The sequence below is a fragment of the Cinclus cinclus genome, chromosome 2 (genome assembly GCF_963662255.1).
Source record: "Cinclus cinclus chromosome 2, bCinCin1.1, whole genome shotgun sequence".
In the NCBI taxonomy this organism is placed as follows: Eukaryota; Metazoa; Chordata; class Aves; order Passeriformes; family Cinclidae; genus Cinclus; species Cinclus cinclus.
The window spans coordinates 28,070,882-28,090,340 of NC_085047.1; the positions used below are offsets into that span (position 1 = coordinate 28,070,882).

A 19,459-nucleotide genomic window follows, 5' to 3' on the forward strand; every position below is an offset into this window, starting at 1 on the left:
AATACTGTGGACAAAACCCATGGTCCACTTTGTCTTTCCTTTGGATCTCTTATGAAGTCTGGATTTTACCACCACAAATATTTTGATGTGACAGCTCCCATTGCTGAGAGGAGGAAGTCGTCAGGGCTATGTCCAGCCTTCAAGAAAGTGTGCCATAGCGGGTAGGAATGAACAGGTCAGTTTCCATTGGACTTGTTTAATTTGTTTTCCAAGAGTCTGTGGATTCAAATATAAGCCCTGATGTGAACCCAGAGATAGCTGCAGAACAGACACTTCACCAGTGTTGTTAACTTCTTATCAACATAATTTTCCCCACTCTACAAACATTGTGCTGTTCCAGGACAGTTTTAGAAGCGTTTATGTAAGCAGAAGAAGGTCATCTGGATTTTGCTCTTGTCTTCTATACTAAGACTGGCTCTCCTCAAGGTGTGTCCTGTGACATGGTTCAGTAACTGAGTCTTACTATAGATCAGTCTGCTCCCATCTTCAGAACTAAAGTTAATAAATACCTTACAAATGCAGTTCAGAGTCTTGATCAACCACTTAAACAGCCTATTTCTCAACCTGAAGCTTAACAGCACTGGAGAATTGTGATTAAGGGTATGTAACTATAGTGCAGCAATTTAATCCTCAGATGTGCTTAATTTCATAAACAGGTCAGAGCTTTTCCCAGGCTTCTACAAGCAGTGGGCAACAGAATTTTTGCTTTTCCTCTCTCCCACCTCAAAACCACTTTGCTTCAGTGAATGTGCATGGAGCACAAGGCAAGGCATTTGTAGTGCCACCTAGCTGAATTTGTGACTGCCGCTTCCATTCATTTCTTCTTAAAATCCTGGGAAATTCTCGCAGTAGAAATTGTAGGAATAAAACAGCCTCACTTTGCAGTTCAGCAGTGAATGGGCAGGGAATGCCACAGAAAAGACTGCATGTGCAGCAGCTGGTACATGCTAAAGAGGCCATTTGGTGTGAAAAATAACATGGAAGAGCCAATGTTTGTGAGTTGTTTAGGGTTTTTTTTTAAACAGCTTTGGAAGGAGCACACCAAGTAGAACAAAGCAAGGCAGCTTTCTCTTCTGTCAGACCATTTTCTGCACAAAAGCACTCACAGCAGTGGCATTACACTTACAGGGGAGATGAACAGTAGGACACTTCCTCCTGTCATACAACACCATTGAAGGCTATTTTACCATTCAGTCACATTTTCAAGGCCTTCAGTTATTGTTTTTACTTGCCTATGGGTTCTTTCCACCTGATTCCCCAGCTATAAAACAGAAAAAATCACGTCTCACATTTGTCCAAAACACTGAGATCTGTGTATGAATGTGCAAAGACAGATTATTTCTTTTTTTAAGACAACTTGTGTGGCTTGTGAAAAATAAACCAAACAAATGTTATTTTTAAAATTTTGTTTCATTTATTTGGCAGTAATATCCTAACGCCCCTGCTTCAAAAAAATTACAAAATCAAGTAAAATAAGTGCACTAAGGAAACCTACAGAATACAGATAAATTTCACACACATACAGAAGGGAATATAGAGGGAGGAGTGGGAGGAGTCTTTTGTTTGTTGCTTAAATTTGGCTTTTTGGGAAAAACAAAACAAAACACCTTCCCTGCCCCTTGTAGTCTGTACAGCAACCATCCCAGAGGGCAATGGCTGAAATTCAGCATTTCCTTCCCCAGCAGCCAGGTCACCCTGCAGGAGTTATTGACTGACCAGCCTTCAGAAGCCTGAGCATTGCTCAATGTGGGCTGCCCTTCCCCTCTGTGCAGGGAACCGAGATGTTTTGATCCCCTTTAAGAACTGCTGCCCTTCGAACAGGCCTTGCTTTCCACTGTGTCCCTTTGTGGGGGCACAAGGAGTAAGAGGCTCCACAGGCAGCAGCCCTTTCCAGAGGCACTATTGTTGCACTCCCAGCCTGCTGCCTGAAGCTACCCTGGGATCTGTTGTATGGCTTCTCGGAGAGCTCGGCTTGCCAGAGACCATCCCTCCACCTTCAGTGCAAGAGCAAGCTCTGTAAACCTCAGTTGCCAGCACATGTCTCTGTCTGCCCCAGCAGCCACTCCCATCCACATGGCTGCACAGCCACAGCAGGCAGGAGGGGACAGGGAACACATCACAGTACAGCCTACAGAAGCCCTGAAGCAATGCATTCGTCTCCCCTTCCTGCATGTGCTATGGTTTTCACAGTTGGAGATATTCCTGACTGAACAAGATGTTATCCCCATCCAGGGAAAGCCTTCAAGGCAAGCTGTTGTGCTTTCTCTAAGGCACTTTAACAACCCAAGCTGGAAGGAAGTGATCTGGGAGGCACGAACTACCTTTTAGAGCCGGGCTGGAATATAGCAAAACATTTATTAACAATGTTCCTGTGACTCCAGATCCAGCACACAAAGCCCTTTCGTTCATACTCTTGGGAATAAGCAAGCGTATGTCTAATGGGTACTCCTATTTCACCAACCACTTCTTCCAGTGCCACCAGAACACAGTAACTCTGTCCCAGTGGAGCATTGTCCCCATTACTCTCAGCTCATATGGACTCATTCCTCTCACCTTCACATCTTCAGGTGACAGCTGCTCAAATCCAGGTCCTCCTGAGAAAAAACACCCCAGACTCCTTCTGTATTTATGACACCAAAAACCTCCATGGCAGGGTACATTATTATTCTCACTGGAAAAGCAGCACTATACCAGAGTCAGTGGAAGTCCTCTGGCTTAACATCAGGAAAACAACTCAAAGACCAGACAGCCTTTAACACATCTGGCTCATGGGAAAGAGCACAGGAGGAACCAAGCTTTTTTCTTTTCCTATACTTCTAGGTACCAACTCATTCCTCCTCTCCAAGGAAAGCACTGTGCAAAATAGGGAAGGTTGGGACAAAAGTCCTCCTGATCTTCACTCAAACCAGACAAGCTTTTGCAGATGCAAGTGGAATTCTGCTTGAGTAAGCAATAGGGACTGCAAGATACACAGCAACAACTGCTGAAGTTGCTCTCAAACAGAAAGATGGAAGTCACAAGCAGTTGATCAAGGCACATGCAACTGCTTGGGAAGCACAGCACAGGCATGAAACGGAACATGGATGTTCAGGTGTGCACAAAGTACATTTGACAACTGCATAAGAAAATCAGCTGGGCTTCAGGCTACAGAGGTGACTATCAACAAAACAGCATTTTATTTACATCTAGGACCAATGCTCTGAGAAACATGCAGAATGAAACTTATCCATGAAGGAATGTGAGAGTGGTCAAAGGTGGTCTGATCAATGACATTGAGAAATACATCAGTAATGAGGCTGCCAGCCCTGACTCCAAATTCATACCTGGAATCAAATAATAATGCTGCTACCTAACCCCAGAGGAAAATGGAAAGCCCAAGATGATGCCAACAGCACAACTAAACAGTTTTCTACCTAGTTAAGTTTTTTAAGATACTCTACTAATGGGATTGCCTGGTCCCTCTGTCCCTAGACAGCTTTGAGCAATTTAGAGAGGCACAGAGTTGGAGCACATGGTCAATGCTACCTAAGGGAGTGAGAACTAGAGAGCTGCAGTGGCAATCTGTGTCTGGTGAAACTAATTACATCCAGCCCTATCTCTTCTTCCCACGAGGGACACTGCCATCCCTAGCTGGGAAATACCCTGTAGTGCAAGGCTCACAATTCGCCCGTGGTGTTTGTGGCGGCTGAGCGCAGTGCAATACAAACTGTGCATGGACATTACAGCACTGTCAACAACAAAAAACCCACACGCTGGGTTTTCTTGAAAGACCTAGAGCTACAAAACATACAAAAGCTGAATCACTACCATAGGAAATAAAGTAATAAAAACCCCAAAACAAAACAAAAAAGGGGGGGGAGTCAGCATGTGAATGTGATAAGAAAAAATATGATAGCACCTCTAAGGATGGGGCAGGGAGAGTAAGAGTCAGATGAGGTCAAAAGGAACCATGTTGTGTTGGAGCCTACATTGTACTGGAGGAGCTGCTGGGGACAGTCTGGTGGAAAACAAGGAGGAATGTGCTGGACTCATGCCAGCAGCATGGCACCACAGCTCCCAGGTGTCACACCAGGCTGACCAGCTTTGAGGAGCTTGAAGCAGAGGGTAAGGTCCTTGGATAATGATGCCCTGCAGCACACGAGTTCAGCCAGAAAACTGCCAGGCCTGTATTTCTGAAGCCAAGGCTGGTGTTGACAATTGTATTGACTGAAGACCCCCTTTTCTATCCAGCAGTGACCTCCATCCTTTCCCCAGATCCAGGGGAACAAGAAATCCCTGTTAGTTCTTGAAGGGAGAAGCTGTCTGCTCTGGGGAAGGGTCCCAGAGGCTTCTGTAAGTCCCTCCCAGCCTTCCAAGGTCCCAGTAATGAAGCTCCCTGAACAGGTGGGCTCTGTTCCCCTTTCCTGGCCCCATTCTTCGTGTATTACAAAACAAATAACCCATCGCTATATGTGTAAATATCTGTGACTGGGCAACTGTAGCAGACACTTGTGCATACTGAGATCAGCACTGGAGGACAGGGTGGCAGGCTGGGCCCATCCTCCTGGGCTCCTCCGCTGTGGGGGCCCCTTACATCTCCTTGGTGCTCATTCTCTTGGTCTTCTCAGCCGTCTCCTAGAGAAAGAGAGCACAGAAGTGAACCTCTGTGCTGACACAGAAATTGGTAGCGCTCTGAAGACTTTGGTCCATCCACAGGCAGTGCCAACACTGGCTTATAACTGAAATCCCCACATCTGTATTTGTCCCCACAGCAAGAGATTTACTCTGCTCCCCTTCTACCAAAAGTCTTCAAGAGACAGAAACAGAAGGAACCCATCTGGCAAGGGGAGGCTTAGTACAAGCAGACCTTCCCAGCCTCATGCTAACCTGATGCTTCTGCAGTTCCTGAACGTATCTGGCCATCTCCTCCTCAGTCAAATCTTGATCAGGTTGGTGTCTCTGAGCAGCTACCTTCTCATTCCTCCCTGGAAGCAGAAATGGAGTTTAGTGTTTCACAGATAGGGGATGCAAATTGCAAATGTTGAGCCATGAAGAACAAAGAGAGGCAGGTCAGTCACAGCATCCGTCAAGCTTAGGAAGCCTTTGCTGGAAGATAGTATGGGTTGGCTTCTTAGAGAGAGAACAGGCCTTGTGGCTATCTGGGACTTCACAACGTGGGTGTGCAACCCGTCCCTGTCTCTCCCTCCCATGTAACAGATAAAGCCACATGGAAGAGAATGCGTATTATTCAAAAGAAACACCTATAATCAGTTCGAGCATCTTGGCCTCTTGCAGGGGATAAACGGAAGCTCAGTGCCACCCAGGTACAGTAAATGATATCTAATGAAGAGGTAGTTTCGCTCAAAGAAGATGTAACTTGGTGATGTGTTTGATCTTCAGTTTTATTATTCCTCTAAAAATAGCCTCTATCCCCTCTGCTACTCTGACACAAGCAGCAAGTCAAGGAATTGTTATCCCGTTGCATGCTTCTGTCATGGATGCAGGGAACAAAGTAGGCAGCAAGAACAAGTGTTGCATAGCAACTTTGAAGGTTGTTTCTGGGGAGGCAAGAAAGAGTCGCTCATTCTGTTGCTTAATCTATGACACCTACACACAGCTCCTCTGGCAGCTCTATTAATACTACGGTTGTCTTTTCTCAGGTGAGCTGCTACAGGTAAATCTGAGCTGAGGTGATCCTTAAGCCTCTGCTGCAGAAGATCAGATAAACATGAAAAGCCCTGTACACACTGCTGCTGTTTTCCTCCTTCCTACTCTGCCCAAGCTACTGACTATAGATCTGAACCAGTGTACTCCTGGCAGGTCCCACACAGCACTGAAACAAAGCTCCTGCAAGGGCCTGGTTTCTAGGGAAGAAGGATATAAAAATGCAGCAAGGGCTGGGTTTCTAGGGAAGAAGGTCAGAAAAATGCAGCACCATGCTGGGAAGGATGGATGTAGCTCCTTGGGAAGGACCCATACATTTGCCAACACAGGGGAAAAGGTGGCATTCCACTGGCCCTGGACTACCTGTGAGAAGGTGAAACAGAGAGCTGTTGTTCACAACTGCACCATGACCTCTCACAATTGTACAGTGGCTGTGCAAGTTTAAGAGCCTTCCAAAGGAGGAAGCCTGCCTTACTATGAACATCACCTCCCTTCATCACCATTATTCTACAGCTTTTGTGGCAAGAAACTAAAGTGCTTTCTTGGTATTGGATGAAGGTTTCTATATCCCCTCTTGATCAACACAGGATCCTAAATCCTGTTTTACAAATTCCATAAACACAGATACAGTGAGGATATGAACACTTATACAGGAAAGCTGACTTGCTCACACCTACATGTACAGTAGCAACCAGTGACCTATTTGGTCTGCACCAGCTGGATGCAGAGTAGCTCTGGTCTGGAAGATTTAGTGCTGACTTTTCATGACACCAAATCCAAATTACAAACCCCAGCAGCACTGCCTTGAGCTCAGTTATACACTTTTTGACCTCTGGAACAGTACCAGCTTGGGTTTGACTAACATGGAACATATGAGGATTATGCAGAAACCACCCATGGAGAAGCTGAGGAAAAGCTGGAGAGAGAAGAACCCTGGATAGCTGGTGCCTTCAGAAGGACAGAGAGTGAGAATTCCTTTTGTCCAAACCCAAACACAGTAATTTTCTGGAGAGCATACGGACCCTCGCACGTCATTGCAGTGCACACCCAGTTCCCACAGGCACAGACGCAGCGGTTGCACTCCACCTGGGTCTCTGCTCCATCCTCATAGGTCTCATCTTCCAGGGCACACTCTGAAGAGGCACAAAACAAGGGCAGTGCTTGTGAGAGAGTGAGCATGCAAAAGACAACATACTTTGGAAATGCCTTGAGAGCGAAGATCAGGTTTAAGGGGAAGCCTGCCTTCCCCCAGCCACCAGAAGTTTCCTCATGACTAAAATATTCATGCTGAATTTGGTGAATTAAATCAGCCAAAATATACTTTGGGAAAGTTGAACCCTTTGTTTTTCTTCCTCAGAAGAACACATTTCAATTTCTCAATTCCAAATGAAATCTGAGTGCTGGATTTGTTTGGATTTCCTTATCTTTTATACAAAGAAAAGAACCCTTAAAATGAAAGCTTGAGTTATTCTGATCCAGGTGGGGATAAGTTGGGGAAATGATTTGGAAGGATAGTGAACTTTGAGATGGTCATCAGGGAAGCTCTCTGTGAAAGACAGGGACTTTAGTCTGGTCTGACTTTCCTAAGTTATCTGACCATGAACTCTTCACATGATTGACCTCTGCACTGTTAAATACATGCCTTGACCTTACAAGCACACCATACACACTCAACCTACATCCCTGCTTCTAAAATCCAAACCTTTCTCATAACAAGAGCTGCAGGAGCTCTGGGACAGTAAAAGCAGTACTTTCAACAATGCAGGGACAAAGAATGCTGTTGGATGAGAGGCAGGCATATATTAAAATTATCTATGGTAGTAGAGTTACAGCACCCAATGTCTAGTCTGAAGCTGATCTCTTTTCTTTCCTCCCTTCCCAGGACCCCTCTTGTTCCCCAAGATAAGTGAGGAGTTCCTACTTTTCTCTGGTGGGTTGAAGGATGGGCTGAGGCACTTGAGAAATTCATTGAAGCTGAGCTTCCAGTCAGCATTTTCATCTGACAGCTCGATGAGGGCATCTACGCAGAGTCCCCTGAAAGGAAACAGAGGCTTGTTCTGCACAGAGCTGTGCTAGGCCAGTTCCTGCTCTATTGTCTTCAGAGTGCAGGTGAGTAAAAACATTAAGAACTAGGGAGACTCCAAGATGTCTGACAGAAGTGGCTTCTCTAAGGAAACCTCATGGGATACAGACAGAAGAAAAACAGTCACAAAATACTCTGTCTGGGAAAGGGCTGGGCAGTGGGGGGATATTCAGAACAGCAGGAATGGGACGTCCACATTTGTTGACATCTACATGCTGTCACACAGGTAGAGATGCAAGCACGGCATAACCACAAGGAGCCTTTTTTCACACAGTAGCAGACAAATAAAGAGGGAAACTTCTCAAACTATAGGCTGTATATGAATGGTGTTTTCCACCATCTTCCTTGCACAGGATCTAGCTATTAGGCAAAAGGTGAGGGGAGTCCCCAGGAAAGCTAATTTATTAGGAAATAGAAAGAAGATGACAAATCTTCTCTTACCCAACTCACTCCCTTCTGGCTGCACAAGCGCTAGATTTAAGGCACAAGAGGGCTGGAATACATGCCTAACATGAAGGGTAGAGATAGGACTGCTCCTCTTGTGGTGCTCACGCCTATTTAAGAAGCCACTTCGTACACAGTTAACTCTGTCAGTGCAAGTCCTAGCTGATATTTACCATGAGTGAATTTCCATGTTCCATTCTACCACATCTGCCCCCCGGCCCTCCCTCTGGCATCCTGTCCACTGCCCACCTGAGCAACTTGTTGGTCTCCTGGTCCATGTAGGTGGTGATGTTGATGGCAGTCTCATTCTGCTCCACAAACTTCAGGAATTCAGTGGAGTCCAAGCGAGAATCACCGTCATCAAAGCTCTGCAGGGGAAGATGTGAGAGGCTCTCATTTATCAGTTCAAAAGTACCCCTTCCTTCTTCCTCTTCCATATATACATAGCATTTTGAAGCTTTAGTGAGACAAGTTCCATTATCCCTTTTTTTCATGAAGAAAGGGGCTTAGAGAAAAGCAGCAACACATCCACATTAGCCTCAGAATGAGAGAGATATGAGCCTAACCTTGTTCTCACAGATAAGCTACACTGCCTCTCATTCACCTCCTGCTGCTTGATTTATGGGTCTAACCCTATTTCTTCTCTTTGTTTCAGCCAGTTCTTAGCTTTCTTATATACCTCCTGCCTTAAAGCAGACCAGCTGCTTTAAAGGTGTCAGCTTTCCAATATGTGTAAATCCAAAGCTGTGCCTGGATTCTGACAGTGACAAAAGGGAAAAATCACAGGAAGCAATTTTCTGCTGATACCAGGGAAAAAATTTAATGCACTAGCACAACACCTCACCATCAACTTCTTAAGGTCCTGATGAGACTCCTGACACTGAAGAACAGTAGTTTTAGCCCCAAAATCCTGGCTAAACTCCCAGAGAAGTAATTGCATTTTGTTTTCCTGTTTGAGAGGTGTGACACCACAGTGCTGGACACTCAGCAGGAACTGCTGTGCCTCCTCAGAGACAGCTGCATTGCTGTGAGTGGAAAATTAATCCTGCACACAGACTGCTGCCACCTAATTTTTGCTGTGTGATTGGGGCAGGTCCCAACTGTGGCTCCTTGTGTAGTGCTCTCAGGAATGCTGGAATAGACACTGTCTGTTTATGTGTTTCAGGAGAAACATCTAGGGGCTAGGGAAATTATCCTGCATAACTGCTCCACATGTCACCTTCCACTAGACTTTGAGGCCTCTTGTCCTTTTTTTGTTTGTTTGTTTGTTTGTGGTTTTATTTTTGTTTTGTTTTTTGTGAAAATGACTGCAGTTCTCCTAATCACCCAGACTGTTAAGTGAGTTTTCTTGCCTTTCAAAGCTGTGATATACATTAAGGCATTCCCACAGAGATCCTCCAAAATGGAGCAGCTTCCCACTACTGGCCTTGCTTCTCTTTAAATAATGTCCGTCAAGGTCATGGCCTGCCTGATGAACAAAGTACATCCCAGTGAGCCCCACAAATCAGGCTTCCAGGAGGGAAATAGCTCAATGCCATATCTACAAACCTCCCCACCAACAAGAAAAGGGAAAAGCTTCATTTCAACTATGCCTCTAATGCATACATGTACTACATGCAGGACAGGAAATAGGCCACTTGCAGGAATGCAGGGCATGAAAAGCTCCACAGCTTGGCATGACAAAATTCTTCCAGTGACAGCAGACACTTGTTGACACAAATTTTTGTTTGAAGCCATTTAGTTTGCTTTGCCTTGATTTGTTCCAAGTTGTTCCAAACTCTGAATTCTGCTTTAAAAACGTTTCAAAGCTTTATGAATAAGGTAGCTGAAAAGGTGGATTACCACCTGACACAGAATCACAGAATCATTAAGGTTGGAAAAGACCTCCAAGATCATTGAGTCCAACCTCTGATTGAACACCAACACTACTAAACCACAGCACCAAGTGCCACACACATCCAGTTGTTTCTCCACCATCTCCCTTGGCAGCCACTCTTTCCCCAGCCTGTAGTGCTGCCTGGAATTGTTGTGACCCAAATGCAGGAGCTGGCACTTGGCCTTACTGAACCTGATACTGTTGACCTTGGCCATGGAATTTCTCCCTTTGGTACAAGCAGAGGTATTTCTTTTCCATGAGAACTCTCACCCAGTGGCTGGGACCAGTGCTCCAGAAAAAGTGGGACAATAAAGAGAACACGAAGCTGCCTGCCTCTGAGCTACAGCCTCAGGGTATCACCAGTACACTGACAGGCAGGTGTGAATGGCTTGTTCGATGACAGTGGAACAAGCCTGTGGCTGGATCATGCATTGCAGCAAAGCCCATGACCGGGGGACACCTTGCAAAAGTGGCTGGGGGCAGCACATTTGCAGGGAGAGGGACTGATACAGGTCACTGCTACTTTTGGCTGATGGCAGGTACTGATAGGAGTGCCCAGGGCAGTGGACTTCCACAGACAGTGAAGCATTAAAGGCTGCAAATGTGAGGATGCTCTGTGGAGCCAGGAGACCAGCTCCTCTGTCTCACCAGAGGGTGCCATTGCCATGGCAAATTTGCTTGCAGCGTGAACTCCTGTCAGGCACCATTAATCTCTTGCTGCCAACAGCTCATGATTTAAATGCTCTCCCCTCTTCCCCACCTGCTCCTCCAGCTCCATCCTGAATGCTTTCAAGTCTCTGTCAGGAGGCAGGCTTGAGGGGGAGGGACACAGCAGTGCATGTGGCAGGAACATGGGAGAAGCTCGGTTACAGAAGGGGGTGCGGATGGGCTGAGGGACAGACTGACAGGGAGGAGGGAAGAACAGGATTATTGCAAGGCCCAAGACTCAAGTGGCTCCAGAGTATTATGGAACTGCCAGCTTGCCAGCTCTCAGCCACAACTGGGACATATTCCTTGAGGCCCCCAAGTGTCCCCTATACCCATCTCACCATGGCCTTGGGACTATCTGGAACAAAAGATCAGCAGCCCCTGCCATGGCTTCCTTCATTTCCAGCACTTTCACCTCTTTTCCTCAGGCTTTTCACCCCTGAAATTAGTTCTCTACTCTGCTACAGGCACATGTGGCTTGCCCTCCTTCTTTTCCCCAGGGCAGGTCAGACACCAGGAGCCAGAGATGCTCCACATATGGTTGTCACAAGCTGTGAGAGTGGTTCAGTCAGTGGTTGCTGCAGGCAGCCCATAACACATCAGGCTGTAAGACTTATCAGATCCATCTGGTACCTAGCTCAACAAGCACATCCCACACTGGAGCCTCTCAGATGGGGGCACAGCAGGTATTATGCAGTGACAAGGCGAGCAGCGTTGTCTGGGCTCTGAGGCATGTGCTGCTCTACTTGCCTTGAAATATTTGTCCAGGACTTCACTGTAGTTACTGCCCTTGGAGAACCATCCATCTGGGATAATCTCAGCTTCCAGCCACTGGATGACCCGGCGACGAAGCTCATCCCTGTCCGACTGGTAGCAGACAACTGTAATGGGAGACAGTGCAGCAGATGGAAAAGTAAGAGAAATCAAGCTGGCAGGGAGATCAGAGAGAGGACTGGAAATAAAAGCCAGCCAGCCTGCCTTCATGGCAGCTCGCAGCCCCTCAGTCCAGTCCTTGGAGTTACATCACTGCCAGATCCAAGCAGATGTGTCATGTGCTGAAAAGGATAGGCTGTTGGTGACACCATGTGGCACGGCTGGAAAACAACACTCCTGCCAAAGCTCTTCCTTCCCATTTGTGAAGCTTGTGGAAGAACAACCCGGAGCTGACTCATCTTGGTGTGAACAGTCACAGATTGAGGGAGGAAGGTAACTGGCAATGTCCCCAGGCTTCCCAACCCTGTGTAGAATTGTCATTCAGCTGTCAACTCTAAAATACCAAAACCTCTATCCCCTACAAGGGTGAAGACTAGACTGACCAAGCCTTTCTACCACTCTCTCCTGTCTCCAAGACTTGAATTTTATGGCCTACTATCTCAGGAAATATTGTTTCTTCAAAGCCCTGATTTGTCCACTCTGACTGCAAACGAGAGGGGGTGAAGTTGGGCTTGTTCACTCACAGTGCTTGCCTGGTTATAATTTTGTGTGCTACAAACCGTGCATTTAGAAACAAAACCAAAAGCCTAGCTGTGAACTGCCACACCTGCCCAGTGGTCAGCAAAGCTAGAAAAGGAATCAGAGTGCATTCACGTCACTTAGACACACTAAGGATCTTCTGAATCCAGTGACTATCATCACAACCAGATGGAGAGATGACAAAAAAAACAGCTCTGTAGGGATTCTACATGTTTAATTTTGTACTTTTTAAAAACTGCCTTAGAGTGGTGGCTGTGCTCTGATACGGTCCTTCCTCTTCAGTTTGTATGAGGCTTTGCTCTCATCTGTCCTAGGAAGTTAAAGCTGATGATTATACAGCTCCAGTACTTAGAGGTGATGAATAGGAAAAGGCTCTCCTGATGACAAATCATGGCCCTAAAATCCAGTGTTAAGGACACATGGCAATACATAAGGGGAGAAACCAAGCATAGGGAATCAAAGAGACTTATAATTTAGGTGATCATAGAATCATTTAGGTTAGAAGAGACTCTTAAGATTATCTTGTTGGCTGATGACAGAGGCAGTTCAGCTGTACCTCCTGACTCCCTGTCTCTGCACCCATCGGTTCATCACTCCTAAAGCAAAGTTTCCTTTTCAAAGAGTGCTCTTGGAGCTGGGGACGACAGCTCCACAGTTATGGTCTTAGATCCCCAATGAAGGAGAAAAGGAGTGCTCCATCCCTGTCTGGGTGATAAGCACAGTCTGAGTCCTTGGGGGCAAACTGGGTTTCATTGCACCTTGTCTATGCTGAGTTCCTGAGACATCCCAGTGCAGTGAAAAGCCCAGGATATGTATGAGGTCTGAATGGTTATGCAAGGGTAAAGAGCTAGGCAATCACATTTCAGCTGATTTATCAACTCAGACTCTCCTACAGCCCATGGAGGATATGACTTTTACACAGAGGTCTGCACTCTCCCAGCACACCCTCCTGCCCATTTCCCAGAGCATACAAATTCATACAGAGGCCTCAGCCAAACAGGAGACAGCTTCTTACCTGGACTTGCAGCTGGATTCTCAGACTTCTTCTCTGTTAATGGAAAGAGAGAAGAGGACATTTCTGATGCAGTGTAAAGCAATACAAATCTCTTCCCACCATGGGTTAAAGTAGAGGGACCTGTGAGTCTTTGGATATATGAGGTCAACATACATGACTGAGGGGCTGGAATCCCCTGGACCCGGAGGAGATACTGAGGACAATTTAGACTGAAGAATGGAAGGCTCAGAGACAATCTCATCAATGTTTATACATCTGATGGAAGGAAATGAGGAAGACTACACCAGACTTTTTTGCATGGTATCCAGTGACAGGGAGACAGTGGACACACACTGAAACACATGAAACTCTGTCTAAACACAAGAAAACCATGCAGCTGTTGTGTGTGTATGGGAGTTAAACAGCCCCACTGATGAGGCAAAATCCTTACTCCTCAAGTTATTGAGGTTCCTTAACCATGAACATAGATGATAGTCTTGGTTTCAGGAGTTCATCCTCAGAGCATGACTTTTCCTCAGCAATTAAACAGAGACATTTACCTGGCTGAATCCAAAAGCTTAGAGTGAGGCAGCAGGAGCAAAAGGTTGCCCTGCTCTCCTGAGTGCCAGTCTCCCAAAAGCTTAGGGAGACAATAGCTCCAAGGTCCCACAACAGTCAAGGTGTCAGGGTTTTGACTGCACTAATGAGGGCCTTAATGACCCTGCTGGCCACAACTAGAGCCTCCATCCATACTCTCTAACTGTGAGCCATGAGGCTCCACTTCATATCTGATGCCTCAACTGCTAATCCTTGCCTGTGATTATTATGTTGTAGCCATGCCTGCCTCCAGCTCTGTTGCAACCACTCTCTTCCATAGACTGTTGATCCAGGCCCTGACCTGGTGATTGTGTTCCCATCTTGATCTCAGCCCTGCTACAGACTGCATCATTATGAGCTCGTCTGGCTGTTGGCTGATTATGGTTACCAAAACCACCAGCCCTGACTTCATGACTTGATTTCAGACCTACTTCATCACCGCCAACTTGCCTGGTCATCTGGACTCTAGCTTGAATCTGGCTACTGTTCAGAGGCTTGCCTTGTTTATTCCACTCAGCAGTTGTGGGACAAGGTCTTGGCTGGTGAAGCCTCTGCCTTGGCTCATTATCATGCTTCCCTTCCAACTCTTTGTCCCTGAGAGTGTAGCCAGTCCTCCTTGCCAGGGTTACCTTTGCAGTGGCCATCATAATCCACCTGGATCTTAGAGCCAGTGAGGCAGGCATCACGATGCAGCTCACAGTGGTTCAGGTACGTCTTGCCATTGCTCCCGCATACAGGCCTCTTGTGAGGATGGCATTTCTGTGGGAGAGCCAGAGAACACAGCGTTTCACCTGCCTCCTTGGGACATCTAGAGGGAGGCAGGTGAGTCCAACCATCTGCCCAGTTCAAAAGAAGTCCTTGGCATAGTCCTCTTGCCCCTGTGTTTGAAACAGGCTAACTCACCCATCATTACCCCAGAAAAACCCACACAGAGAAGTCTGTGGGTGTGAGTTCAAAGGCCTCACTTCATCCCAGTTTCCATCAGCACCAGTATGACAGGAGTCTTTCTAAAAGCAGAACCCTGCAGAGAAATCAGTGCTCAGCATAAATATGGAGCATAATCCTGCAACTGCTGCTCCATGTGCCATGGCCATGCCTGCCCAGAGGTGTTTCTGTGCCTCTGGTCTATGCATCTGTGCTTGCTTGGCTCCACTGCATCTCTCTGTAGACTCTGCTCCACCCTTCTGCAACCAAATGACAGAATAAGCCATCAGCCATAAACGAACAGCACAGACTACAGCAAAGAGAGAGTTCACTAGTGACACTGTTCAGGCTATGAGCTTCTTTCTTCTGTCCCTTTTGGTCTGGCCAAGCCTACCCAGAGTGATAGACTCTCTTCCTACTAACGGGGCATTTCGCTCTCCAGTGCCCAGGTTGGTGATGCCAGAGCTGCAAGCTCTGAGGGAAGGGGGAACAAAGAGCCACAAAGAGACACATGGCCATTCACATGAGCCAGGCAGAAATGTTTTGAAGGCATGGGGCAGAGCAGAGTAGGGAGACGCTGCGTCTCTACAGCTGGGAAAGGCTCTTCTAATCATCTCTGACTCCCTGCTGGATAAAGCTATTCATCCTTACAGCACTCTACCACAATTATTTCCATTTTACAAAAGCAGATTTTTAGTAGGGTGCTTGTAACCTCTTCAAACAAGACTTCAGTGAGGGCAGGCTGTCTTGGAGCTCACAAACCACTCCCCAGAGTGCCCTTCAAAGCCAGCTGCATACCCATACCCCACTGGGCTTTCCCAACAAAAGACCTCCAGTCAAGTCTCCTGTGCATGCAGCAGACCTAGGCAGTCCTGCAAGCAGCACATCTGTGAGTCCCAGACTATATCTACCCTACAGGGCTCTTCCCACACACAACACTGGAAACAGTCCTGCTGTTTGAAGAGCCACTGTAAATTTGCGGCTGCTTCAAAACAGCCACAGCCTTATTCCATCATGGGATCCTTCCAGTGACAGAAACCCATCTGGGGGGTGATGGTGGTGGCACCTGTCCCAGACACAACCTGTGCTGCTCCTGTACCTCAATGCAAAGGCAGGTTGGCTCTCCCTTCTCTGTCACTGCACACTCACGCCCAGCTCCACAGAAAACATTGGCACAGATCTTAGATTTGCTCCTTGGCTCTTCCTGCAAGATACAAAGTCAGAGGCACAAAATACATCATCGCGCAGAAGAGTAACAACACAGTTTAAAAAATAAACATATTTGAAAAATAAACATATTTAACTGGTACCAGGACCAAAAAGTACCATGGTGTTAAGGGGGGGGGAAATGACAGAACAAGAGAGACATGACTTCAATAGATGGACAGCTCAGACAGTAAGAAGGAGCAGACACAAGAACAAGGGTTACAGTCCCAAGAATACAGGGCTTCCTTAAGGTTATTCCTATAAAATCACTTGGGAGAAATGAAGCGAACATGAGCAAGAGTAAGTCTAGCAAGAATGGCAAGAATAATTTGCTCATGTCAAGGACTGCTGTCTTTAAAATTTCTTTTTGTGGAGGGTAGGGAGCAGAAATGTCTTTGCTTGAGACACTTAGGAAGAAGGCGAACATATCCCTAGAGAAAGGCAAACAGACAGAAGAAATTGCCATCAGGCACCAGATAATGTCCTTGTCACAAAAAAGTCACAAAACTACATGATCCATTATCTTGCTTTCACTGGTCAAGATTAAACACTTTAAAGGAAGAACACTGTCATGGATGAGACAATTATCCAGTAATCCCCCCCATAATGAAAATTCCTTCCTGGGTCCTGACAGCCTGCAGTTGACTTATGCCCTGCAGTACAGTTTATACTCTTTACAGTTCTCTCCTAGAAAAAGTCATCACAAGTACTGTTGTTCACATAACTCAAATGTTTGTTTTTTTTCTTGGAGTCCCACAGCATTCGTAAACTGGTAACACCTACCATGAAATATTTCCATAGTTTAATGTTTTTGATACAACTACCACTCATTTTTATCAATTTAATGCCCTTTTAAATAGACTTTAAAATAAAAGGTAGTTCCAGGGGTTTAGACTTCAAAGAGCCCAGCTTAATTCCCTGTTTTGTCATTAAATTCCTTTGTGACTCTCATTTCATCTAATCCATCATTTTCCACCTGAATGTTGACTATCTGGTTTATGCCAGCCAACTGGCTTCTGCAACAGTTATGCATCAGAAAGAAGATTGAGGAACGAAAAATAATCAGTGAGAAAAGTCGATCACATCTGCTGTGTTTCTTCCCTCTAATACAAAAACGTTTATTCACCTTCTCATCTGAGTATTATTCTTATACTCTGCTCATACGTGGCATCTTTGTACCTCCATCAAATACTTTTGAAGATAGATGATGAAAAAGGAACAATATTTGCCAGCAGAGCAAGCATTATTGACAAATGCTGAACATGTTTTTTCCTCCTGTTTCTTCTTTATCCTAATTTTTGCTTGTTTTGCTTTTAAACAGTTTCACAGAGGGTTGCTGTGTTTACTGAAGAGCCCACAGAGACAGCCAGATCATTTTCTGAATAACCTTGCCCTTGTCTTCAGAATAGTTTGCTTACTGGCCTACTGCACAATTCATCAAACCCAAGAAGGTCTTTTCAAAGCACTGCAGGAATCCCTCCAGGTTCACATAGTGACAAACATCTTCTGTACTCTCTGCAGGTGTTCCTATTTTGCTGCTTATTCTGTCAAATACAGTATTTGGACATGCCAGTCTTAGCTGAGAAATGCATCCCATGTCTCAGGCCTGTTCTCCCCGTGAAGACAGCATCACCCTCCTTCTGCCTTTTCATCTCCCTTCACTTATTGTTTCTGAGCTACAAGTGACACACTATCCCTTCTACTGTATCCACCTCTCTCTAGTCACCTTTCCAGTAGAGGGCTGGGGTAAATGAACTGGGTGCTTCTGGGCTGGGATGGAACAATGGGAGTACTTCACTGCACAAAGGAACCTCATGCAACTCAGGGTAGGGAAGGAAGAATAGCTCATTTTGCAAAATGCACAAAGAAAACCCCAAATTGTCCAAGGCGGGAGTCTGACTTTGGGCACTCAAACACCTAAAATGCACTGTAGGTACCAAAGTGCTGATCCATTTAAGGGGTTTTGAACAACTTGTCAATCCCTTCAAACAAAGACAGAAAAAAAACAGCTGGGCACGGCTTTGAATGGCCGCCCAGCGAGGTCTAGGAGCCTGGCAATAGATGGCAGTACTCTGGTATTCTGCCTCTCCCATGGAGAGGCAGGACTGCCAGCAGCCACCTCTGGTCCATGCCCACCAATGCCAAACCTGGCTATTGATTCCTGGCTGCGACTTAAGGCACTGCTGCAATGCAGCTGGCCTCAACAAGCATCCACAGTGCCCAAGCTCAGGTTGCAGGACTCCTCTCTCCATGGGAGCTCACTTGAAAACCTGGTCTCCAATGTGCTTCCCTCCCTGGTAGTGCTAAAGCCCAAGAACTACCCCTCAGCTCTTCCATTGGAACCTGGGCAAGGTGACACCACCAGAACAGCTTATGAAGACACCCTGGCACCTGCTAGGCTAGAAGGCCACATTACTCCAATTTTTCTTATTAATCAAAGCAACACAATTTTCTGGTTGCTGCTTCTTATTGCTTTAAGTTGCCTTAGGCTGGCAGGGGGTTGGAGCTGATTGCCATATTCCAGCATGGCTTTCTCTACTTCAGGATTCAGCCAGAGGAGGGAAGGAAGCAAACTACTCTGCCTGCTTGCCCTCTCACTCTGGCACAGGGCTTCTCAAACGCAGCTGTGGCATACCACAGGGTGGGAGCTCTTTCTAGCAGCTCCTGGCTGCCTTCCCAGCAAATGTGTGAGTCTCCTGTGCACAACTGAGAGTATAACAGGGACATAGGTGGATGACTGGATGAGTACAGTGGGGGTCTGCAAATGAGGCTGTATAATCTCCCCATTCTCTGGTGATCTCCCAGAAGCTACCAGCCAAACTGGTTTCTTGTGACAGATACTCTGATCTTACCTTGGACCTTGCCATGTTTGCTTTTTATAAAGCTTTACCTGCTGGAGTCATGTGAGTGAGGATGGCAGCTGCCACTTTAATATTAAATAGCTTATCCTTGCACCTGACTTGTAAAAGCTTGAAAATATGAACTGCAAATTTTTAAATTCTGAAATTTTAAATTAAACATAAAAAGACTCCACAGTGTTTCAACATCATTGCCCTTAAATTAATTAATATCAGGATTTGGGGGCTGGAATCACAGCTTTTACACTGCTTTGTCCCTGAGAGCTGCCACGGCCTTTTCTGTCATCCTGTACTTGGGAAGTGTTGCCCGTTTCAGTCTACAGCGTGCTCGGACAGGCAGAAGGGAAAGGGCAGAGAGTTGTTATTAATTGCTGCACGGTGGCATTTCCACTGCAAGCCTTGGCAAGGCAGTTCCTCTCTTCTGCCTCGACTGAGATGCCCAAGCTCTCTCTCGGGCAATGCTTTTATATACTTCTCTGCTGTCCAGAGAGCAAGTGGGAAGGTGTAAAAGCAACGAGTATGAAGCCAGGGCAGGAGTCCCTGTGGCTTTGAAATGTCTGCTGCAGCACAGGGGCACTCTGACTCTTCACCCTGCAGGGGCACAACCTCCCCAGACATTTTCTCTGTCAAAGACCATGGAGAAAGCTGTTCCC

General features: G+C 46.3%; 1 protein-coding gene across 1 annotated transcript in view; it reads right to left on the reverse strand.

Moving 5' to 3' along the window:
- Positions 1–4,569: 4,569 nt before the first annotated feature.
- FSTL1 (follistatin like 1) overlaps positions 4,570–19,459 on the reverse strand; it is a 49,467-nt gene continuing 34,577 nt past the window's right edge. The window contains exons 3-11 of the mRNA XM_062514875.1: positions 15,842–15,946; positions 14,448–14,577; positions 13,243–13,275; positions 11,505–11,635; positions 8,420–8,538; positions 7,565–7,677; positions 6,666–6,776; positions 4,867–4,964; positions 4,570–4,614 (exon numbers count right to left, since the gene is read on the reverse strand). Of these exons, the coding sequence (XP_062370859.1) occupies positions 4,570–4,614; positions 4,867–4,964; positions 6,666–6,776; positions 7,565–7,677; positions 8,420–8,538; positions 11,505–11,635; positions 13,243–13,275; positions 14,448–14,577; positions 15,842–15,946 (885 nt within the window). The remainder of the gene's footprint in view (positions 4,615–4,866; positions 4,965–6,665; positions 6,777–7,564; positions 7,678–8,419; positions 8,539–11,504; positions 11,636–13,242; positions 13,276–14,447; positions 14,578–15,841; positions 15,947–19,459) is intronic.